This window comes from Arvicola amphibius, chromosome 1 (assembly GCF_903992535.2).
Source record: "Arvicola amphibius chromosome 1, mArvAmp1.2, whole genome shotgun sequence".
NCBI classification, from domain to species: Eukaryota; Metazoa; Chordata; class Mammalia; order Rodentia; family Cricetidae; genus Arvicola; species Arvicola amphibius.
Genome location: NC_052047.1, coordinates 158,876,048 through 158,901,370, shown reverse-complemented (window position 1 = coordinate 158,901,370; position 25,323 = coordinate 158,876,048). Strand labels below are relative to the sequence as shown.

At 45.7% G+C, this 25,323-nt stretch overlaps 1 protein-coding gene across 1 annotated transcript in view; it reads right to left on the bottom strand.

Annotated features, from left to right (window-relative positions):
* Prune2 (prune homolog 2 with BCH domain) overlaps positions 1–25,323 on the bottom strand; it is a 212,516-nt gene that overhangs the window by 90,881 nt on the left and 96,312 nt on the right. Inside the window, exons 7-8 of the mRNA XM_042054453.1 lie at positions 11,411–11,566; positions 65–6,602 (exon numbers count right to left, since the gene is read on the bottom strand). Of these exons, the coding sequence (XP_041910387.1) occupies positions 65–6,602; positions 11,411–11,566 (6,694 nt within the window). The remainder of the gene's footprint in view (positions 1–64; positions 6,603–11,410; positions 11,567–25,323) is intronic.

Below are 25,323 nucleotides of genomic sequence, written 5' to 3'. Positions count from 1 at the left end.
CTTGAAGATGGAGATATGTTTGTGTATGTGTGTGAGCATAGGAGGCGGGGAGCGAGTTGCTTACCGTCTGGTGGTCTCATGGCGCCACCTGCTGGCGAATCTGAATAATCTGTTTCTATTTCCCAGTCAATATTTGATGGTGATGACTCTATGTTGGAACCCGGTCCTCCTACAGGTGAAGAAAGAGCCTCAGGGTCTTCATGAATATGCAACACAGTCACCTGGTGTCTAGGCTGCCTGCCGTTGGTCTCAGTGTGGTTTTCCTCCCCTTGATCAGGAAGAGCAGAAAGTAACATCTCTGCTGCGTCACTCCCCAGAGATGCATCATCTGGAGACCCAGCTTCCTGGGCTGTTTGAACATCACCAGTAGGTTCTGTGAGGTAGGACAGATCAAAGGGGGGTGTGTATGGTGCCAGCGATTGCTTCAGCGTTCCGTCTTCCAATGGAAGATCACCCCCATAGCGGAAATGTTCGGGCTCTTTCATCAGATCTTCATCAATATTCTGGCCCATGACATCATATTCAAAATCACCCCAGGAAGCTTCAGATGAGCAAATATCTTGCTTCCCTGCATCCCCATCACCTGGTGTTTCAGGATGGCCTTCTGATAGCGTTAACTTGCTCATATCGTCTATAGTGCCCGTGGAAGTGTTGAGGCCTGAGGCTTCACTGAAACTGTGCTCAAAAGCAGCTTCGCTTACATCCAGGCAGGTGTCTGAGGCTAGCAAGATGTCAGTCAGTACAGCAGGGTTCTCAGAAGCAAAAGGTTGCTCACAGTCAAGCAAGGCTCCCGTGCCTGTCTGACTGTCAGGACAAAGGTCTTCTGACACCCAAGAGCCGTTGCCTTCTATACTGACCTCCTGACAAGTCATGGGAGTGTCAGTGTCTCCATTTCCAGTGCCTGGGATCTCCCTGTCCATGGCTTCTACCTCCGTGTTGGCATCTTCCTCTAACGCTGCTAAGCTTGTATTGTTGTCTCCATGCCTATCAGAAGGTTCTGGGGAACTTTTGGGGGAGGCAGGCTTAGATGAGCTGTTTATATCCATCTGACTATCAATCAGAGGCAGTGGCATTGCGTGTTCAGAGTGGAGTTCTGACTTGTGTGGAAGAGATGCCTTCCTGGGTCCCTGAGTAGGTTCATCATTCATCTTTGGCTCAGGGAGGTAAAGTTCACTGGGCTCCACTTCGGGTCCCGGGGAAACACCTGCATGCGTCTCCATCTCTTGCTTTCCTTCAGAATCGTGGCACACATCAGGGCTGCTGGAGGCCTGAGAGTCGCTGTCATGGTCGCAGTGAGTCAGTATATCAGGATTTTCAGCATCTGCTCTGAAGGCGAAAGGCTCTTTGACGTCCACCCACAAATCAGGGGAAGCTGAGGCCAGTTGTCCACCCTCCTGGAAGTTGTCGTGTAAAATATCTGGAACAAAGTTACATTGGGGCTCGCCGGGGCTGGGGCTATCCCATTCAGAACCCGACTTCTCCATCAGCTGTGTGGGAGTACTGACTGCAGGGAGATTTCCCATGACCGTGCTTGAATGTGTCACTTGGCCTGGATAGGATTTTTCTTGTCCCCACCAGTTTTCTTGTTGGCACCCAGTGGGGGAAACCCCAGGGCTGAGGCATCCCTTCTCATCTCTGTTAGTCAATGTTGGGTCCGCACGGTCCCAGACGGAGAGCACAGGTTCCTGACGCTGCTCCTGGTTGTGAGTTTCCACAGGAAGGTCATCAGCAGTAGAGGACATGGCTGTTTGCTGGCCTGAGTCTTTGTCTTTAACTTGGTTCAGTATTACAAGCTGACAGAACTGGTCGGCATCTGAGTCGAGCTGCTTTGGTTGAATGTTCCAAAGTTTCTCATGTGACTTGTCCCCATTGCTATATAGAAGGGGTGACTTCAGTTTACCACTGAAGGGATTAATATTGTCTATGTCCACAGGTTCACTCCCACTCTGAATGGGCACGCCCCGGGGACCCGAATTCTGGAATACTGGAGAAGTCGCCTCTAAGTTAGACTCCCCCTCTGAGTCAGACAATGGCTCTGCAGATGTGCTGACATCTGGTCTTCCTTCCTGTAGAGGGCTGTTCCACCACTCACTGCTGTCGGTTGAGAAGCCAAGCATTTCCAGTTGAGCAGGGTCTCCACCCCGGGGCTCAGGCTTGGGAGACACTTGCCATATGCTGTCGTCCATCCTCCCCGTTTCCACAGCTTTGACCTCCACAGATGTGTCCTGCGTGCCAGTCTGCATGAGTGGTGACAAGATCCACTGACCAGGGCTGCTTTGTTGACTGTCACAGAATGGGTTTGGCTTGCTCTCTTTCTCTTTTGGCTCAGAACTACCCACAAAGATAGAAAATTCAGACTTGGGATCCTCTGCGGTCATGAACTCGGGTTCATGCAGTGAATCACAAGCCCCGGATTCACTCTGAGAAACTTGGCATGTGGCCAAATGGAGCCCCCTCTCCACCAACTCTCTGCCACCCTCACCATCATCGTCAGAACCTGAGCTTGTGGATATGATCCTAGTGTCCTCTGGCTGTGCAATTTCCAGAAAGTCAAGATCATTTTTCTCTTGAAGGCTGATCGTCACATTTCCTCCCTGATATGCATAAGAATATTCTGGATATTTATCTGTTCCAAGGCTGGATGAAGAGGATGAGGAGTCACCGTTGATGGACTCGCTTGGAATCTCGGGAAATTTAGGATCCTTGTGATCAGACAGCTTTCCCAACCCATCCTTTCTGTTTTCTGCAAAGTCCCTCATTTCAGTAATCACTTCTGCTTGGGATTCGGTGGCAAATCGTTGCGGTTCTTGGTGAATCGGTTTGCTCCTGTCGTCCTGAGCCTCTTTCTGAAGTTCAGTATCGGGTCCATGGGTCCAGGGCAAAGCCACTGGAGAATCATTTGCATCAGGACTCGACATACTCGAATGAGTACATTCACTGGAGAGGCTGTCTCTGTCATAATTTCCTGGGGAAAGGGCTTCTGGGAAGCCGCTCTCAGGGCCATGACCTGCAGGATCCGCAGTTGCCTCATAACTTATGCGACTGTCCCACACGTCACTATCTATAGCGCCGTTCCAGTCGTCCAAGGTTTGAGGAGACTCAGAAAGCAGCTTTTCATCTGCTCTTTCTGACTCCAGAAGATTACGGGCTTCAGTTTTCTCAAGCTCCATTTCAGATAAAGGCATATTTTCTATTTGATGAATCCTACCGGAAGTTGTGCCAGTTTCACCTGAATTTCTGTGCTCCATGAGAGATTCCTCAAGGGACTCTTTTGTCTGCAAATCACTTGTGGCTGTCTCTGTTTGCACAGCAAAGGAGTCTAGAGTATAAGGCTCCTTCTCGACTTCTAAGGCTTCCTCTGGTCCCTCTGTTTGAGGAGCGGAAGTGACTGGAAGGGAGTTGATTTTGCCCGAGGCACTGCAGATTTCTTGGTGTTTAAATGCAGCTGAAGAAGACATTGCCTGGTCACTGGGCTCTTTTCCAGAAACCCACAAGGCTCCCTCCACCCCAGAGCCTATCACTGCCTCCTTGTTGAGATGCCCACTGCTAGAGGCTCCCAGGCCTTCAATCTCACTTTCTCTCTGTCCGAAAGCACGGCCTGTCCACGGATCTGACTGTGTGGCATGTTCTGGACTCTCGGGCCTGGTCACCAAGGATGCTGTGTCACCTTGGGACTCTGTCCACATGTCCTGGTCATCAGGTTGAGATGTAAGTGCTGCTGACTCACTGAATCCAGAGGCTTCTAACATGGGACTGTCTTTATCATTTACAGAGTGTCCGGGAATCTCAGGAGGCCAAGTGCTTTGTCTCATATCTGTAGTATTGGGTGGGCTTGGTAATCTGAATGTTGGCATATTTTTATCTCTCATGACAGAATCCCAAATACTGTTTGCAATTAACTGCCCACTCTTCTCACTCAGGATATGGTATTCACTGGGACCAGTGTCCCCAGTGGGCTCGGCAGAGGCGGAGAGGTCCCAGTCTACCTGGTTTGCTTCCTGATGCTCTGTGCCCCAGGGTTCCAGCTGCTTCACTGAGAACCGGGTTTCAGGTTCAGTGTTTGTAGCTATGTAAGCTTCTGCTTGGCCATCGCCGCTGATCGCCACGCCCCCACTGCAGTCATCCCAGTCCAGTTCATTGTCCATGTCCGAGATGGTCGCGGTGGACTGTGTGTCCTCCGGAACCACTCGGCTCCATGTCTCAAGGTTGTCGGGGGCTGCCTGGCACGAGTTGGTGTTGCTGTGGAGAAGGTTGAGCTGCCGGTTTGCCTCGTTGTAGAGTTGCATCCTGTCGGGGTCATCGTAACTGGATGGACTGCTCTCCCCTCCACCGCCCTCCCTGGAAGCATGCTCGCCTTCTGCATGCTCGATCTTGAGTAAGTCTTTATCTGGAGGATGAGCGTCACTTCCTTCAGGTGTATCGTCTGCAGGAGGTGATGCCCACATGTCTAAGTGCCCGGGACCGGAACCAATTCGATTTCTCTGGGACTGCTCCAGTGACGTTGCAAGAGATTCACCACCCTCTGCAAGACAGTTAGTGTCTTTGGCCTCAAAACCATTCTCTTGAGCAAATGGCTTGTTTTCCGGTTCCTTTTCATCACCGGCGTATGTTGGCGATGTGTAAGAGTCAGAGGTGGAGTAGTTGGTGTCCAGGGGGGATGGGACTGAATCTTCTCCTAGGTTGGATGCGCTGTAATCAGAGCATTTGTAGGACAAGAAGGAGTCTTCCCAAGGAGCTGATACATCTGACCCTCTTTTCTTAACACTCTCCTCAAAGAGGCTCCAGGAACCTTCCTTCCCATATACCCTCCTTCTGGCTGTCGGATCCACCAAACCATTCTGGTCTTCCCCTGGCAGCTTAGAAGTATTCCACGTTTGACCCAGATCAGAAATGGGGCTTCCAGATGTAAGAATATTATCCTTGGGGCCGCTGCTCGTCTTGCCCCAGATTTCTGGAGCAGCATCTCCATTGACCTCAACAAGGGAATTGTCCAGTAGGTCTGCAACAGGGAAAGAAAACCCGCTTTTGGCCATAGCCCACTCGTTCGGGTCCTGCACAGACGGCATCTCGTTGTTAGTGGGATGAAGGTTCCAAGTGCTGTTTAGAGCCTCGGTGTTATTTTTCTTATCAAATGCACCCCAGGCCGGGAATGGCACTGAGACTGCAGTGTCAACAGAATCCGAGGGATTTCCCCAGGGCTCGGGCATCATTGTCGGCGAGTGACCCGAATGCCACAAAGCGGCGAAGTCTTCTATGAGGTGGTTTGTCCCTTGAGGAGAGGCATCTGTCAAATGTGGCATCTCTGTGGGTGGGTGCTGACATTGCAAGCTCTCCTCCTCCTGGTCTTGGGTATCTTTGCTGCCCAGTTCAGGCTGACCAAATTCAGATTCCCAGGGATCTGACTTTGGGAATCCGAGACTTTGTGGTTGGAAGGCAGAATCCGAGGTTCTCCTCTCAACAGGGCCATTCTTATGCTCTTTCCAGGATTCAGGGCTCTGGAAGACAGGCTCTTGCTCACTGGGGCTCCACGCATCCACAATATTTTTTGAGTCAATTTCTAAGCCACCCCACCAGCTGCTGCACCGTGTGCGGGTCTGAGGCGGCCCCAGGTGGGCCGTGTCTATGGCATTTTGGATCATATCCTCAGGATAGAGTGGGGCTGGCGCTTCAGTTGACGGTGAGAGTTCAGCAAAGCTATTCATAGGTGTTGGTGGGATCCTCTTTGCAATATTCTTCAGCCGTTGCGGGGAAGAAGGTCCATCTCCCACAAAACATGCCAGGCTTAAATTTCTTTCAGAGTTATCTCCTGAACTTTCTTGTCCCTGAACAAACTCTTCATCAAATTCCACAAGGCTGTCTTTTCCGGTCTCCGACAAAAGTGAGCTGGAGGAGTAATTAGACTTGTTGATCCCCATCTCACCAAGTCCTTTCGGCCCCGCGGAGAGGTTTCCTTCCGATGAATCACTGTTGGGGAAGCCATCTTCTGGCGAGTAGTCTGCAGAATGGGAAGATGGCTGGGACTGCTCAGAAGCCATGGGTGCTGGGTCAAAGTTGAAGAGGTCAAAGTGTTCGCAGTGTTCCTCTGCAACTATCCCTTCGGGGATGGGGCTGTAGGAGTCAAATCCTGGGAGAAGGCTGTGGTGAGGCCCAGCACCCTCTCCCACAGGGCTGTCATCACTGAGAAACACTGAGCTCTCTTTGGATGAACGACTGCTCCTGATGGTGGCCAAGCCGCTGTCGGGACTAACAAGGTCTATGTTGACATCGGCCTGAGCCTGGTTAGAATCGTTGAGCTCTGGAGGGTTTTCTATGAAATTCACAGAGCTGGGCTGTGGCTCTATGTCAGAACCATACAGTTCCATAATCCCGGAGGAGCCCTGGGACAGGGGCGCGCTGCCTGCCACAGCTTCCGTGGAGGATGTCCTGCTGTTAGAGACCATCTCTGCACACCTCCTGTTGACGACTTCCTTGACAAGAAGAACCACCTGGTCACAGGTCACAGAAGAGTTCTCCTGCTGGTATACCAGGATTTCGTCACAGCTACATTCAAATGGCTCCAGTTCCAGGCAAGGGTTCTGACTTTCTTCCAATTCACAGCAAATCTACGGGGAGGCACAAGGGTGTGTGTGAGTGTGCAGATATCCCTGGAATTTTGTCTTTCTCAGCTTTTCACTAAAAATTTGTGTATTTTCACATATGTGTACTACAACAACGTCATTCCTCACCTTCTTTTCCTCCCTCCAACTCCTTTCATTCCCCCATTCCTTCTCAAATCCATTGCCTTTCTTCTTTATTTTTGCCATGAACCCATACACTATATATGAGTAAATATATGACTATAACTTGCTGAGTCCATTTAATGTTTCTCATATATGTATGTTTTTAGAGATGACCACTCGGTGTCATTAGATAACTAATCAGGGGGCTCATTTCTGGGAAAGATTGATTGTCCTAGCCAGTTTTATATCAATTTGACACAAGCTAGAGTTACCCAAAAGGAGGGAACCTTAATTGAGAAAATGTCTCCATAAGTTCTAGCTGTAAGGAATTTTCTTAATTAGTGATTGATGGGGAGGGCCCAGCATTGCGAGCGGTGCTACCCCTGGGGTTGTGGTCCTGGGTTCTGTAAGAAAGAAGATTAAGCAATCCATGAGAGCAAGCCAGTAAGCTGCACCCTTCCATGGTCTCTGCATCAGCTCCTGCCTCTGGGTTCCTACCCCATTTGAGTTCCTGTCCTGACTTCCTTCAGTGATGAACAGTGCTGTGAAGTGCAAGCCAAATGAACCCTTTCCTCCCCAACTTGCTTTTTGGTCATGGTGTTTCATCGCAGAAGTAGAAACCCTAAGTTACTGATTCTCCCTCTCTCAGCTATCATAAATTGCCTCCATCTCTTCTTCTGGGGCTTGGATCTTGTGAGCTTTCCGCCATGCACATTAGCATTTCAACTCGTGGTGTCATGGTTTGGGTCTTATTTAGGCAATCACATTGTTGAGGATGCATGGGTAGAGCTTCCTTGTCATACACGGGAAGATAAGCTCACAGCAGACATTCTGGTCCTCTGGTCCTGCAGTCTTTTCGCACGCACGCACACACATGCACGCACCATTCCACAACATTCCCTGAGCCTTGGGTGTAGGGGTTGTTTTATAGTATATCAACTGCTGATGGGTACCACACAGTCAGTTGGTCTATGGATTTTGACCAGTTGTGCTTTCTAAAATGATCTCCGTCTATTGCAAAAAGAAGTTTTTTGGATGAGGGGTGAGAGCCACCATTAGCAGGCTGCGTCTGGGCACAGGATGTGAGCACTGTTGGTAAGGCCTGGAGGGTGGATGTGGCACGGCTAGGCTGACGTCAGAAATGCTGATCAGATTGACATGGCATGTAAAACATGCAAATGGGACCTGGGGGTTGAGAATGGTGGCCTTAAAGTATTTTATTTATATATGTGTGGGTGTGTGTTTGTGCATGTGTGCATATGTGTGTATGTGTGCGTGTGTGCCTGTGTGTGTGTGTGCACATGCCCATGTGTATGCTTTCTTTGGAGGCTAGAGGACAACCCCAGTGTCATTCTCAGAAATGCCACCCACTCTTTTGAGACAGGGTCTCTCACTGGCCCAGAGCCTACCAATTTGGTGAGACTGGCCAGCCGGCAAGCCTCACGGATCTTCGTCCCTGTTTCCCCAGGGCTAGGATGATAAGCCTGTGCCACCATATCCAGCTTTTTGTGAGGCAAGTACTTTCCCAACAGAGTCAACTCCCCAGTCTAATAAGTGTGGGCTGCTGTGCCAGGCTGACTGGTGCACGTGACTGCACTCAGGGCTCTGTACACGCTGGGCCAGCTGTCTCCTGACGGGGCTGGATCTGCAGCCCACAAACATTAAACTGTCCATCTGTTTACAGAGAAGGTCACCAGCCACTGAGACCTAGGTACTGCTGTACCCATCTTAGCCTGGCACCAGCTCTTTCTCCAGCCCCATTCAACTTAACATTTAGATTAAGTCAGCTTCTCCATTTCGCTGGTTTCTGGGAGTCACCGGCAACTGTCTTTAAAATCACCCAAAGCCTTTCCTAAGTGTAATATAGCACCATCTTCCAACAGCTGTGAAATTTGAGTCTGCAGAATCCCTGGATGCTGACCGAGCATTTTGAATCGGAGAGGAAGCCAGCTCCGGCCTGGCCCTGATGGAGTGTTAAGGCAAAGGAAAAGGTGAGACAGGGAAAGGGCCACTGGTTGAGCTTCCCATTATCTCAGGCCCCTTCTGTTCCTTCTTGCCCTGGGGAGCAGTGACACGGAAATCTGAGCAGACAAAGGCACCCGGGAGGCAGAGGGACGCTGAGCCAGACAGCCAGCTCCAGGCCAGGCTCCGGGCTGCAGCACCTGGATGTTTAGGGAACACCAGGACTGTTTTGCTAGGCTGAGCTTTTGAAAAAAGCCCCTACACGGGGCTGGAGAGATGGCTCAGTGGTTAGGAGCGCTGACTGTTCTTCCAGAGGACCCAGGTTCAAATCCCAGCACCCACATAGTAGCTTATTACTGTCTGTAACTCAGGTTCCACGGGATCTGACACCAATGCACATAAAATTAAATAGTTATTATTATAAAAAGAAAGAAAGAAAAAGCCCTACAGGATTAACAGGGGTTAAAAATGATGGTGGAGAGAATAGCCTCAGAAGCCATGGCAATGCCTTGATGATAAAACAGAGGCTTTAGCCAAGTGCTTACCCACACCAGCACGGTTGTAGTAAGTGTGCCACAGCCTCAGAAGCCAAGCAAATGGCCTTGATGGTAATCACAGCGAGCAGTCTCCGAGTGCTTACCCACACCAGCACTGTTGTAAGTGTGTCACTCCCAAAGGTTCTTTTCACAGTGATACAATGCGGCTGTTTGTTTTGTATCAAGCTTTTTAGATAAGGAAACAAAAACTAGGGAAGGAGCCGATGAATCAACAACTCTCTGCTGGTGGGAGGGGACCTGGATTTTGAACTCTGTGACTGAATGCTTCACCGTGTGACCACGAGATAAAGAAGCCCAGCGTGCAGAGCCTGTCCCCTCTGGGTTGCCGGGAATTTAGAGGAGTTGCCTTTGAAACTGTCAGTGGGGTGAGGAGGAGCAGAGGAAGTGCCGGCTCCAGGGTTTTGACCACTTCCTTTGCTTAAAGAAGTTTACTTTCAAAATGACTTGGAAAAGGGATCTGCTGCCAAAAGTGCTTTGAAAATATGGTAGCAGACATGTGGACAAGTTATGTCTTCTCTCTAGAAAGTTAGGAGCAAAACGGGTAAAATCTACCCTTTGTTATGGTTTGGCAGTAAAATGTCCTCCACGGGCTCATGCACTTGAATCCCTGCTCCCCAGCTGCTCGTGTTATGGGGACGCTATGGAACTCTTTAGACACGGTTCCTAGCTGGTGGACACTGGCCTGTAGGGTCAGCCTTGGAGGTTGCAGGGAAGCCCTGCTTCTTATCTATGCTTCCTAATCCATCGCAGTGTGATAAGCCATGTCCCAAGTTCCCACTTGCCACAGATGTCAACTGTTGTGCCTTCTCTGCCATATGAGCCAGAGGAAATCTCTCTCCCATTCAGTTGCTTCTGCCAAGGGTTCTGTCACCGTGACAAGAAAGGCAATAGCAAGCCCTTGGGTCCAAACACATAGAGCCTTAGCCCTGGGAAAGCCACAGTGGAGATTTGACACACACAGGTACGTGGGTCAGTGCAGGGGACACAAAATGCACCGTAGCATGGGCATCATGTTCTTATATGAACTCGAGAAAGCAGAGAGAGTAGATACAGTCATCGTGAAGGAGCCGAATGGAGCTATAGAGGACAGAGGGAGACCCTGAAAAAGAAAGTGGAGACTGCCTCTCGCCACCCGTGGTAGCCAAGGACTCTGACTTGCTGGTGAGGTTCATGCTAACCAGTCATTATATCCACATCAATCTCGATGTTAGTTATTAAGTATAATAACTAATTGGACTCATACATCCAAGACCTGTTGTGATTAACTTTCTCCTCCTCCTTTCCTCCTTCTCCTCCTCCTCCTCCTCCTCCTTTACTCCTCCTCCTTCCCTCCTCCTCTTCCTCTTCCTTTTATTGTCTACGTTTTGTGTTAAAAAGGCCCAACTCTCACCCTACAAGATCCAGCTGCTTACCCGAGCACCTTCACACTGTGTTTGCTAAGGCATCAGATCACTTGTTCTAAACACCGGGCATCACATGGATATTGAGACAGTGGCTAGATTGGTTATCACCAGGGAACGGTCTCAAAAGAAAGCAGCGTAGAAAAGGCGGACTCAGCTTCATTTGGGTGAGAAAGAGCTGATAGTTTTCTTTATGGGTTTAGTCTAGAAGGGGAACAGTTGTGAGGTTGTGCTATGGTTTTGTGTCACCGTGCAAAGGTCTGTGCACTCGAAGCTTGGCCCTCTACACGGTGGTGACAGTATTGATGGGGTGGAATCTTTAAGAAGTGGGGCTAGCAGAAGGTCATTAGATGACAAGGAGGATTAATGAAAGCTTCAAGGGACTGTATCAATTGTCACGGGAATGGGCTGTCACAAAGCAAGTCTAGATGTTTGTTTCCAGGTTCTCTATGTGATGCTGTCCTCCAGAAAGCCCGTGCCGCATCAGGGCACAAGTTCATGGCCTGTTCTCGAGTCTCTAGAACTGTGAGCCAATAAATATCTCTTCTTTAAAAAGTACCTGGCTTTTGGCATTTTGTCAGCAACATGAAACGGACTAACAGCCTTTTGAAAATGAAACAATGTGCGATATGCCCCAATTTCCCTACAAGTCCAGTCTTAGGACTCTATCTTGGGCCTATTTCTTAGGAGACACCAGTCCGTTATTACTTCTTAGCACATGTCCTTAATTCCAGAAGCTCACCAACAGTGGAGCAGACCGAGGAAGGCTCACCTGGCTGCACAGTTCCAGGTTCTGGGAGTACACCGCGATTTGCTGTCTCTGCTGCTCCTCCGTGGTGTAGCTCGCGATCAGGATGAGGACATCAAAACCAAACTTGTCTGTGAAGGCTTTCAAGTCGCTGGTGATGTTGCTATGAAACAGACAGTCCTGAAACGACAGACGTGTGAGATCAGAGTCAATCTGCCTGCTTCAGACAGCGGCCGCACATCAACTCAGGCCTGTGATGCAACAGGACAGATAGCTATCACCAGAGGCAAGTGAAGTAAATGCTTTGAGAAATTTCAGAAACATCCATGTTCTGGGTTAAAATATACTTGACTGATTTGTTTTCCCAAACCAAGGAAGAAAGATGTCTCTGCCATTATTATCAACCCTTTAGACAAGGAGTACATTTTTATAAAATATTTATCAAGTATTTGAAAAAGAACATCTCATCTTTTATGATACCCATATAAGAATTTCTGTTGGCTCTAATCTCAGTCTGTAACTAGAAAAGCAAGAAGTATCATATACCAGGGGTCTGCGTGATTGTCTCCCTTCCTTCCTTCCTTCCTTCCTTTCTTCCTTCCTTCCTTCCTTCCTTCCTTCCTTCCTTCCTTCCTTCCTTCCTTCCTGAAGTATAGTGAAGTCCATCTTCTGTTTCCTGATCTTCATGCATGATGTATTCTGATATACTCCTATCTTATAATACTGTTTATTTTTGGGGTGGGGGTGGGGGGTGCCTGTAGTGGTTTGAATGAGAATGCGCCCCAGAGGCTCAGCTATTTGCTCAGTTTGTCCCTGTTTGGTGGTGCCATTGTGGAAGTTTAGGAGGTGTCTGGCGAAAGGGGGACAGGGCTTGCCCTGTTTTCGATTTGCTCACCCTGCTTTGTGCTTGCAGTAAAGATGCGCTCTCTCAGCTCCCTGCTCCCTTTGCCATGCTTCCTCAGCACAGTGGACTTCAGTCCCTCTGGAACTGTTGGCCAAGACACACTCCATCTTCTGGAGATTGCTTGGTCATGGTGTTTTATCATAGCAACAGAAGTAGTTAATACAGCATTGTAGGTGTGCACGCGTGCATGCACGTGTGTGTGCCTGCACGCATGCACATGTGTGTACAGGTAGCAAAGCACAACTTTTGGGAGTCAGTTCTTTCCTTCCTTGCTGGGCAGGGTCTCTCTTGTTTCTGCTGCTGCTCTGCAAACTCCAGGCTAGTTGGCCTGTGAACATTCAACCTGTTCTATCTCTACATCTCATCTCGCTGAAGGAGTTCTGGGATTACAGATGTGTGCCATCACATCTGGATCTTTGTGTGGGTTCTGGAGATTGAACACAGGCTGTCAGGCTTGTGCTTCAAGCACTCATATCTGATTAACCACCTCGCAAGCCCTACAGTTTTATTTTCTACTATTACTGCTAGTTTCCATTCAAATTCCTGAAGATGAACTTGGATGATTGGCTGGGGAATTCTCTTCTGAAACAGGGTCTCCTGTATGGGGATCTGCGGCACTGAAGCCAAGGCTCTGTGCGTTACCAGACACTCTACAAACTGTGCTGAAGCTCCAGCCCCTGAGGACTTTCTAATGTAGGGTGGAAGTCCAGCAGAATTTTATAACAGCTGTAATATTGGGGTTCCTTGCTATATATGGCAACTGCAGAGAAGGCAGTAACGGCAGCATTCCCAGAATGTGATGTCACCTACAGAAATGTTTTGACTTTTCAAGTTATATCAACTTCAGTGAGACCACTTTGCTACAGTTCTCTCACTTCTTTCAAGAAGCACAGTGAAATATTATAACCCCTGGCATTGACATCTGACATAGACTAGCTGCTCAAGAAATATTTATAAAATGACTGTAGAGAAATAAAATCAATCCGTGCTATACCTCCTCTGTCATAGAACAAACACACACACATATACACAGGTACACACATGCACATACATGCACACACACGCACATGCATGTACACACTACTATTATATCAATAAGTTCTACATCTGTGGATTCAAACAATTGTTGAATAGATCACATATGTTTAGAAAAAATATGTCTCTACTGAACACATACAGACTTGGTTCTAGTTTAAGTATTATAAATCATCTAGATATGACTTAGAGAATGCAGAAGGATGTACATAGATATAAATTCAATACCACGTTACAGAAGACACTTCAACATCTAGAGATTTGGGTATTCAAAGAGGGCTCTCAGAACCAAGCCCTTACAGATACTGAGGAATGGCAGTACACACATGCATGCATGCACACACGTGTGCGCACACACAAACACACTATCATCACCCCCGACATCTTCATCATTCTCATTATGTAAAATCAGTTAACCTAGAGTTTATGATTCTTTCAGTGAAAAATATCACGATGTACACTCAAGGGATTTAGAGACTTCTATGCATTTTATTACAATAGTAATTGTAATTATGTTTGCTGTGGTACAATATTAAAACTCAAGAATTTACCATAGAAAATGTGATTGTCATGCCACCCCCTCCTAACCACTGTGAACAGCCGAATAGGTACATTGAGTTATAGATCGGTTACCACATTAATATTTGCACAGTGTAGTTGCTTGAGACTCCTTCCCAGTCACCAAAAATTGCCATTCATGCACAGACTCTGCATTTTGCTGAGTGGAATTGTAAGGTCTATGAGACCCCTAAGAGACCCTTGGTGGGTGGGGCTTCCATGTACTGATGAGGCTTGGCTGTCTGTTTTGGCTTGCTTGTTTGTTTTTTTGTTTTTGTTTTTGTTGTTTGAGACAGGGTCTCTCTTCATAGCTCTGGCTGTCCTAGAACTCACTAGGCAGACCAGGCTGGCCTTGAACTCAGAGATCCACCTGCCTGTGACTCCTGAGTGCTGGGACTAAAGGTGTGAGCCACCGTGCCCAGCTTTTCATGGCAGCTGTTCTTGTTAGGGATTTTACTAGGTCACTTAGTAAAGAGAAGGTCACTTTCTCCTTTACGTTAGAGAGAAGTACACACGAGAACCACAAAGGTCTCAGGATGTATTCTTGACGGATACAAAGAATCTATTGGGGTGATTTGGTAGTGAAGTTTGTGATGTTCACATACAAGAACCTTGGAAGCATGAGACCCAGAAAGCACACTGCCAGCACCCGTGCTTTCAATCTGTGTCTGAAGGCCATCTCAGCACTCACTGAGTAGGTATTAGAGAATGCATTCGCCCGCGGGAGTTTAGAGTCTGCCTTCTTTGGATCAGACTATCCCTTATGTGCAATAAGCATTCACTAGATAAAACACTGCAGAGCATCACTGGTGATTGATCAAGAACCTGGATGTTGGGTTGTGTGCCTCTATGGATGGAAAGCAGAACTTATCCTGAAAGCAAACGGGAAAGATACTCAACTACACTTATCATCAATAACTGAAGACTTTCTAAGAAGCCTCACAATTTTCCTTTCCAAATGTTTTACAGGATATGAGCCCCCTAACACATCCATGAACCCCTACAAGGAAGGCACACAGTCTGAAGACATTGTTACACGCATTGGTGACCACCCCACTTGCGTTCCTTAAACAGGAACAGGTTAATTTGACTTTACATGAATAGATGCCGATTCAGAAGCATTATTCAAAGCTGTACTTGTGGGCATTCGGCTATTCAAGAATGCTGGCTACATCAGAAGCTGTTTTGATTCTTCTTTGCTATACAGTAGTTTCTAGCATCTTGTGTAGTAGCACTGGTACAGTCTTTACCCACACCCCAGACTTACTGAAGCTTCATCTGTCCCTGCATCCCAACTACAAAGCTCTGCATTAGCAAGGGATTGGTCCACATATTTTCCAGTAATCAGCCCTTGGCACTCTCAGTGCTCTCCTGAGACTTTAGATGGATAACACCCTTACCCCCTAGTTCCTTATACTGTCCTCGTCACAAAAACACCCTGGGCTGTGTGTTCTAAACACTTTGCTGGGGATTGTTGTTTAGCAATTTAGAGACCAAGTCTAAGAATATGTGTTTTCATCATGTCCCTTAAGTAATTCTTGCAGTTTAGGTCTTCTGGGTAAGACTGGCCAACTGTCCCATGGGTGATCCCAAACCAAATTCCATGGGTTTAAAAGAAGTACCAATAAAAAAAAAAATCATGCGAGCCATTTTGGCATATTATCAAATCTGACACATCTTAGAGTAACTCCAAACAAAGATCAGCTTTGATGCCCCATGTACTCTGATGAATTTGTCCAAGCCAGATCCCATCCTACTGGCCTCAAGGTAGCGTCAAGAGTTTCATATTTAAAACAGTCAAACAAGGGAATGAGTGAGAATCTTCCGGACTCTGGGAGGCACAGTCTGTTTGTTCTGCTTTTACGCTGGTGCTGTTTGCACAGTGTATAATTTATTCTTGTCTTCTAGCTATGCAGGGAGTCATGTGCTGCAGTGGCTCCTACGTTGCTGACGAGCAATGCTGGCCCTGAGTAAACAGCTCTTCATCATTAGCTCAGCCCTACTGTAGACACAGGTTGGCATTTTATTTCCCCCATCTGCCTCTACCTGATAAATTACTGTTTTCGTTACACGTATACAAATACGATTTGTTAACCTGCTCAGATGTCTGTAAAATGCTTCCTCCACTTGCAGTTAAATTACACACACGCATATGCGTTTCCCACTTAGTTAGAAAACAAAAAGATAGTCTCTCTACAATTTACGTGCAACCCCAGGCACAGACACCGTCTACATTTCTGAACCTCACCACAGTTTAGGAATTTTACTTATCATTGCAACTGGGAACTGGTCAGCCAGATCAGGAAAAATGGCAATTGCTTCCCATCAGAGCCCAGATCCCAAAGATTCAATCATCAAATATTTATAAGGTTGTGAATCTGTTTGGCTGAATAATCCCAAGCTCTGGAATTAGAAAAATCTAGAAAGGTAGGGACCAAAAAAGGGTTGTAATTTCCCAGTCAAAAGCTAATGGAGAGATCTGCAGAATCCTACAACAGCTTGATGTTAGTACAGATGGTGACAATGATAAGAACCCAGTGTGGAGAAGCAGAAATGATTTGGCTCCACTTGACCTAATATGAGACTTGAGATTGCGAGAGCCTGGTAGCTTTAATGTACTTCTTGTTGGAAATACAGTCAAATGCAGTGGGAAAACCCATTGTTCTAAAATACCATTTAAAGTCTTGCTGCATTACTTCAAAAAGTCAGTATTGTGGGCTGGAGACTTGTTGTTCTTGCAGAAAACCTGGGTTCAGTTCTCAGCACCCATGTGGTGGTTCACAACTGCTCATCATTTCAGAGCCAGACAGCCTGATGCCCTCTTCTGACCTTCTCAGGTATCAAGTATGCATCTGGTGCACAGCTGTAAATGCAGCCAAAAACCACTCATACCTAAAATACAACGAATAAATCCAACATAAAAAATTTAAGTAGCAATAAAGCCAACATCCCCCGCAGAGAGGGAAAGGGAGTGGCTGGAGGTGGCACCAAACTTTTCTAAAACAAAATTCAGTGATGAAGCTAAATGCTGGCAGCGCCATGGATCACACCAAGCCAACTCAGTCTAAGTAATGTCTTAGGGACATCGGAGTAGTTCAGAGGTAGGCCTTTCCCAGGAGAGAAACAGCACTACCCCCATACACTCCCACCTTCAAGTGTCTTCTAGGCTGCCTTGTTTGTGTTGAGACCCATCTTTCAGCTCCAGCTCCTCTTCTCCAAGCTGCCAATCACTCATGTTGACCAATCAAACATGTTCCCTTTCTTACCCCCCTGGGCTTTACCCGCAGCTCCAACAAAGCTGACCTCCTCCCTTCCTGAGCACGTCATTTTCCTGACATCATGCCCTCCTCGTGATTCTCTTCTCACTCACTGGACACTCCTTGGTCATCTTGGCTGATTGTACTTCCTTATTTCACTGCTAAGTGCTCGCTGCCCTAGATACCCCATGTCCCCCAACTCCACTACCTCTTTGGTACCCACTCTCCTTGGCAATTCCATTCAGAGACACGTGGCTTTAAAACTCCTACTTTCCAATGAATAAGTACTGGACTGTATACATGGGAATATCTGACCAGTCTCATAAATACAAGATGAGCTGAGTGAGTCCTGCCCAGTTCCTTCAGTATTATTAAATGACCCCACCATCCACAGTTACTCAAGCCAAACAGCTAGGAATTATCCTGTATTTTCCCTCCCCCCCTTCACGTCTCACATATTCCATCACCAAATTACCTCAAAACATATATCGGGTCAAACACTTTTTCTCCATTTCCATGACTGTCTTAGACACAGCCACCATATCATCTTTCTGGTCTCTATTTCTTTTTATATTTTTAATTCTCTCTGTGCATGCATGCATGCATGTGCCTGTCTGTCTGTCTGTATGCATATATATGAACATGAGTGTGGGTGCCACAGAGGCCAGAGGTGGATCACCTGAAGCTAGAGTTCCAGGTAGTTGCGAGCCAGCTGGTGCGGGTGCTGGGGTTCTGACTCTGATCCTCTGGAAGAATAGTATGTGCTCTTAAGCACCAAATCATCTCTCCAGCCTCAGCTACCATCATTTCTTGCCCAAACACTGGTGACAACGTTCCAACTAGTAACCCAGGCTCTTTCCTCTCCCTCAGTTCACACAGCAGCATCCCTGGCTTTTAAAAATGTAAATCAGACCCCAAAAGATGGGTCAGTATATAAAGGGATTTGCCAACTTGAGTTGTATGTCAGGGTAGGAAAGAAGAGACAACTTGTCCTCTACAGGGGTGCACACACACACGCACACACACACACACACATGTGCACAATACATAAGTAAATAAATAACAATTTAAAAATGTAAATAAAATAATAGCACTTTCCTATTTCGAACCCACTTTTCCCAATACAATAATTGCTACTTGCCATCATCTTATTTTCCTTAATTGAGAGGCAAAACATTTAGTATCCTTGAGTATAAGGGTTTAAATAAATCAATTAGAATTAGATATCCTAGTAGAAAAACATTTGGAAAGCATAGAAGACAATTTACAACTGAAATACAAATAACTAATAAATATTTGAACTCATTAATCAGAGAAATTCTTTAATAATAAAATCTTTACCCCATTTTCTGTCATTGGTAAATATTTCCAAATGGGTACCCACATGATTTTAGCAATAGAGCATAAAAAAAGAATTGAAATGCATGCAATATTTGTGGACAAAGATATTCATGGACTTATTACCTTAATAACTAGTACTCAGAAAGAAAACCTGTATGGCCAACAACTGAGAGATTGTCAATAAATTAGGCAATGGTCATGCAAATGAAATTATTATACTACTATTGTAGTATTATAATTATTATTATACTACTATTAAAAATTAAAGAGTTGTTAAGAACACAAGAAAATGTTTAAAGCAGTTAGGCGCAATCTAATCTCTATGGTACAAAATTGAAAGATACTTTGTTCTAAAATTTGGTATTTCTTTGTCATAAAATCTCATATCTGGGGCTGCTGAAATTTCTCAGTGGGCTAAGGCATTTCTTATACCCTGAGTTTGATCCCTGGGGCCCACATGATAGAAGGACAGAACTGGCTCATGCATGTTGTCCTGTGAACTCCATAAGTATCCAATGGAATACTTCCCTGCTCCCCATCAACAGAAGTTTAAAAAATTAATTAAAAATTACAGGAAGTAACTTTTCATTCCTTTGGTGGACAGAGTCTCCTCATATTTCCATCATTCCATCCCCAGTAGCTAATGGCCTTTAGTGAGCTTTACTTCTGGTGCTAATTGTTCCACAGAGGCCCAGGATTCTAGACAATAGGCCTAATCCAAGGCAGTTGCCTCCCTTATCCACTGACATGAACTAGCTCTGCCAAGGCTGGTACTCAATGGAGCGCTATAATATTACTGACAAGGTGTTCCCAGACTTGCTACATCTGTATTATTTTCTTCTGGCAGGAAATGGAAACATCAAGAAAGTGACTATCACGTGTAGGTAGAACGCTTGTAGGTAAAAGCCATTAAGAAGAACTTCAAAGCAGAGTCCTCAAGGCAGAGACTGACCATCCTAATTCCTGCAAGCACGGTGGGTGGCCCAGATTGCTGAGTTCCTGAAATCTAAGAGTCTCGTTTGACATTTAGACTCTGCATGGATTTATTTCTCGACTGAGGGTCATTTTCCTGTGTATTCAAGATCTAAGAAAAATGCTGAGGTGTGGATACAAATGTTCCAAATGAAAGGTTCATGATTTATGCTACCAAATTTCTATGATGATGTTTAAAGTATTCAGCAATAATAAAGTCTGATAATCTTGACAGGAAAATGATTTATGAGAACACAAAATGCATAAATTAAAATTTTTATTTATTCTGTTTTTCATACATTCTTTAATTGGTAAACAAAAATTTTTTACATACGTTGACTAGACACTTTTTTTTATACACTATTCTTCTTGTTTCTTCTTTTTTAAAAGGCAAGTCAGGCATCTTAGTGTAGTTAAAATACTTTCCTGGGCCTATTAAAACTAGACTAGATATAAGATTTTGAAAATAGAGTCACAGAGAATCTCTCCCCAAATCCTAGGAATACAGGCATACACCACCACTAATTTACAGTTTCTTTAAGGTTTCCATCAATGATCACCCAAACCTTCTGCATACCATTTAAAGACACTGAAGAAGGACTATGTGACTTTTCTTCAGGACCCTTTCTTGTCCATGCATGCTTATAAAGGAATAGATCATTCAAGAAATATATGTAATTTACCACTGGGAGTGGTAGAGAATGCCTTTAATTCCAGCACCTGGGAGGCAGAGGCAGGAGGATCTCTGAATTGAGGCCAACAAGGGCTACACAGAGAAACCCTGTCTCAACAAAGAAAACAAACAAACAAACCAAAAACAACAAAACTACTCACTAGACACGCTTCACTTTTTGAAATGATAGAACCATGACGATAGTTGAACTAAATAAGATTAATAGTAATACATTATTTCCATAGCTATGTTATAGATGTAACAATATTTCCTGTTGGTTGCTTCTGAGTCATAAACCCCAAGTTTACTGCCTTTTTTTCTTTTTGTAAAAACAATGAATGACTTGGAAAATCATTTTGGTAAAGCAGGCCATTCTTCTCGTAGGTTCCTTGTTCTGCCTTCCTGAAGTCCCTACACAGTCTCCAGAGAGCTTCCATACGTGTGCAGTGCACACACACTCCCGATGCATCTGAGCTGTGTCAATATTAACCTGACCAAATGAAGATCAAACTGTCTCTTTTGTTCCTCTTGCTCCTCACATGGGGAGCACAATATGGCTCTTGTCAGAGGTGCTTCATCATCTGGGCTCAAGGAAACTGTTAGTACAGTTTGGGATTTGTTCTTCATGGGCAGAAATCCTGATGGGTCTAATGAAGCCTTTCTGCTGACAATTCATTTGCTAAAAATATCCAAGCATCGCCAAGTGTAAGGGGGGAAATATGCTATGTCCCCTTTGCTCACAACCCAGTGAAAGTAATTAATTATTTTTTGAAGTCTAAAAAATCTACCCATCAAGACACACACCTCTTACCACACTTTGATATGCTTTTGCTGGATTCCATTTGCTCCCTGATAAACTTGGTGCCATCTCTAAATTGGAAAATAATAGGGTAAACACCAATCTTGGAGCACACATGCAGAGGCAACAGTCTGTGTGTGCCATTTGTTGCAATCTAAGCTAATTACCAGCAACCCCCTCCAGAAAACAGGCCCACTCTGGGCTTTGTGGTTTTACTTTCCCTTGGAGATGTGTGTGTGTGTGTGGAGATGGGGCGGGGTGGGGCATGACTGGAAGAGATCTTCTTTAGGAGTTCACTCCCAGTCTTGTGGCTCTCTTGGCCTCAAGTCACAAGAACATAAGTATGATTGGCTTAAGTAAAGGGATAAAGGGTTTGAGGAGCATTAAAAATGGAGTCCTGGAACCATTGATGGCAAGAAAGGAGAGGATGTCCAGGAGTGTGGGAGCAGCTCTGCATCTCCAGGGCCAACTGGCATCCTTTGTGCAGTGGAAAACTGGTAGCTCCAGCAGGCTAGTGCAGTTCTCGCACCTTAGACTGTTCCCTCTTGGTCATGAGTATGAAAATCCTGGTGAAGTAACTCTGCTCCATTTCGGATTGGATACCCCATCCGTAAGGCCAAACGACTGGGAACTGGAAAGAGGACCACCCACAGAAAAGGCATCCCTTAGAGGTTTCTGATTGAGAAACCTCAGTTTCCGGAGGCAGCACCCTCCCCAAATGTAGGCATACTTCACATTTCCTTTTAACCTCCAGCCAAGGGGCGGAGCCACAGGGAGAGCACGATGATGTTCAGGAATGGAAGTCAGGTGAGGTGACTTAGTTGCTTTGTTGTCATGGGCTATCACACTCCATCAAAACAGAAATTATAAAGGGGGCGACAAAACAAACTTATAAGAATATAAAGAAAATTAAAGTCTACTTAATTAAAAATATGCAATATAATCCAGCTGGGCAGTGGGGGTGCACATCTTTAATCCCAGCGCTCAGGAGGCAGAGACAGGAGAATCTCTGTGAGTTCAAGACCAGCCTGGTCTATGGAGTGAGTTCCAGGATAGGCCCTGGAGCTACAAAGAAACCCTGTCTCAAAAACCAGGAAGGGGCGGGGATTTCTTCCTGGTGTCTTTTCTTTTCAGCCAATGTAAGTGAGTCTCTGCAGCCACTGAAATCCTTAGGAGCTTGAATCTCCACCGTAGCTGTCAAACTTCCAGTTATTAGTGATGCAGACACTAAGCAGGAAGACAGAGAATGAGAGCGCCTTCTGCAGCCACCAACTCCCAGGCATCATTTGAAATATTTAAATATTAGTATGCCGGCTTCCTCCAACACAAACAGCATGACTGGTCATGGTGAGAGAAAAACCCAGGAGGACGAGGAATGCATTTTCTAAGGAGTCAGATTTCCAACACCAGGAAGGCAAATGGCCGAGCTCACAACTCATTGTCAAGGGCTGGTCTTTCATCGCTAGATTAAAACTAAACCATCACTGACTTTCAGAGAGTGACCGGAGCCCACGGGCTGCTTGTAACTAATTGCGAGGTGAAAGATGAGCCCTCACTGAGCCTTGAACTGGTCCCAAGTTAACACAGCAAGAACGGGAGCTTGGGGCAGTAAACACAGTTACTCATGATCGTGTCCTATCTTCAACACACACTGAGCCCTATCCACTCCCCCTCCACACAGAACAATGCACAGCTGTCTTAAATGGATAGACCAAGTCACAGAAAGGTTAAATATTTCCCTCTTGGTTGGTGCAGAAGGGTGCAATGCTGTTTTCACACCCAAGGTCCATACCATCCCTAGAGGAGGACAATTTTGCCACCTTTCAGGGAAAACCAAGGAAACAAAGGCCCTGGGTAAAGGTTTGCTCGTTTGTTTGTTTGTTTCTTTTCTTTTCTGGTATGCATACCTCACCTGCTCCTAGCCCCTCCCACAAACTCCTCCCATCCCCTTCTTAAGTATATGCACAAATATAAAATACAACCTTGCTAAGTCCCTTTTTGCTGTTTATGTGTATATGGTTCCATTCTGTATTGGACAACCAATAAGGGGCTCATGCTCTCAGAGAGAGGCTAGTTTCCCAGCCATCATAATTTGCCTCCAATTCTTCATCTAAGGGTGGGATCCCTCGAAACTGCCTCCTCTACATTAACATGCCCATTGATCTTTACACTGGCCCACTCTTGTTCATGCAGCCATCTCTAAGGAAGACTGCTTCACAGCAGACTTCCTGGTATTCTGGTTTTTATAATCTTTCCGCTCCCTCTTTTGTCATGTTTCCTGATCTACCGATGCAGGAGCTGTGCCGTCAAGATGTTGATGTTATCTGTTGGGGCAGGCTTCGCTGTGTTGTGTCCAGCTGTGGTTTTCTGTGGTGTTCTCCATTTGCTGTGAGGGATTCTTCTTTGGTGATGGGTGGCAACTACACCCGTCTGGGAAAGCTGGCTGGCACATCAAAGGAATTTGACCAGAAGTAGAATTGAGGGTTTGCAGATGGTCGCTGGTTGGGGGAAGGCCTAAAGGTTTATCTTTGTATGTATTTGTGTGTGCTCATAGAGTCTGTAAGAAATGGATACCCTAGGACCAGAGCTACAGGTTGCCATGAGCTGTCCAACATGGCTGCTATGAACCCAACTCAGATTCCCAGGATGTGCAGAAAGGGCTCAGTTCAGTTCCAGGGACTGAATTTAGGTCCTGTGCGGACAGACCAAATCATCTCCCAAGTTCAAGTGGACTTTTTAAAAACTGAACTTTGTAACTTAAGATTTTCCCAAACCTACAAGCCTATCTTTGACCCCAGTTACTATGAGATGTGGGGATGGCGGGAACCAGTGTGTTACCCAGCATGCCGGATGCCTTGCAAGTTCTCAGTGGGCAGCTGGCATCCTTGACTGGTACCTGAGGTTACATAGAAAACGAGTTCTCAAAACTCAATTCGGACCTGTATGTCTGTGTCACTGGTTCTCAACCCTGACTGTGTCTCAGAATGATCCCGGAAGCTGTAAAACAAAAAACAAAACCACACCCACAGAAAGCAAAAGAAACAAAGAGTCCATCACACAAAATTTAAAATAAAAGTGGGAGTCTATTTTAGACTTTCTCCTCTGTTACTCCCAACACAGGTATGGTAAGGGACAGTAAACTATATGATCCAAAGAATCACTTTCAATTTGTAATGTCTAGACATAGTTTCTACATTGGCTGTTCTTGCTTCTACACAAACATGAACATCACACAGCATGCATATACATGCAAAAAAAAATAGGGTTGGGAGTTGACAGCTCAGCATTCAAATCCTGGCTCCATATGCTATCTGCCTATCTTCGGGCATGTGACTTGATGGTGTTAATCTGCAGCACTTTCATTGGGAAAATGAAGTAATGACCTACTTATAAAATAAGATGATGACGTGTACACGGTTATACACATGCTCACTCACACAGCACTCCAGAGCACCGGGTGACTTTTATCTTATATGTGCCAGAAAGAATCTTTCACAATGTGATGTTCTTTGTTTTGTAGTCTTTTTTTTTTTTTTCAGTTTTGTTTGTTCATTTGTATGTAGCCTTTGTTTAACCTATGGGAACTATAAAGTTTCTGATTAAAAAGGACTCTCAGGAAGAGAGGAAGAGTCCCTGACAAATGAATTGCTTGAAGAACTGGGTTCTTCTCCAGGCACTGCCCTTCCTGTTCCCTACCAATGACTGAGCTGCATGAGACATGAGAACCACGTGAAGGTTCCTGGAAACACAGACTCCTGGCCCCCATCTGCAGAGAGCCTGAGTCAGCAGTCCGGGTGCTGGCTATCTCTCTAGCCCCCGAGGTGCTGATGACGGGTCTGAAGAGGACACTTTGTATGGCTGATGACATAAAGGTTCTAATGTGCTAAAGAAAGAGCCCAATGGGGCAATAAAGTCTGCAGTTTTATTTTCCTTAATTCTTCAACCGCTAGAGCTTTATAGTGGAAGGTTTCTATTGACTGCTTGTTCTGGTTGATATTAGCAGTTATAACTATGATAAGCAATTGCTTAATATAAGAATTGCTTTTTAGGGATTGGAGAGATGGTTCAGTGGTTGAGAATGCTGACTACTCTTCCAGAGTAGCTGGGATTGACTTCCAGCACCCACATGGAGGTCACAATCACCTGTCACTCCATTTCAGGGGGATCAGACAGCTTCTTTTGGCCTTGACAGGGATTGGTACACAGACACGCATGCAGGCAAAACAATCACACACACACACAAAATTAATTAATCGATTAATTAATAATTTGGTTGGAGAGGAAAATGATTTTAAAAGAAATGTTCCGGAAGAAACTACAACAGTAATTTCATTGCAACTCAAAGGTAAAATTATGTATCCATTTATATTTCCATTTCAAAGCAAAACCTTTGTATTT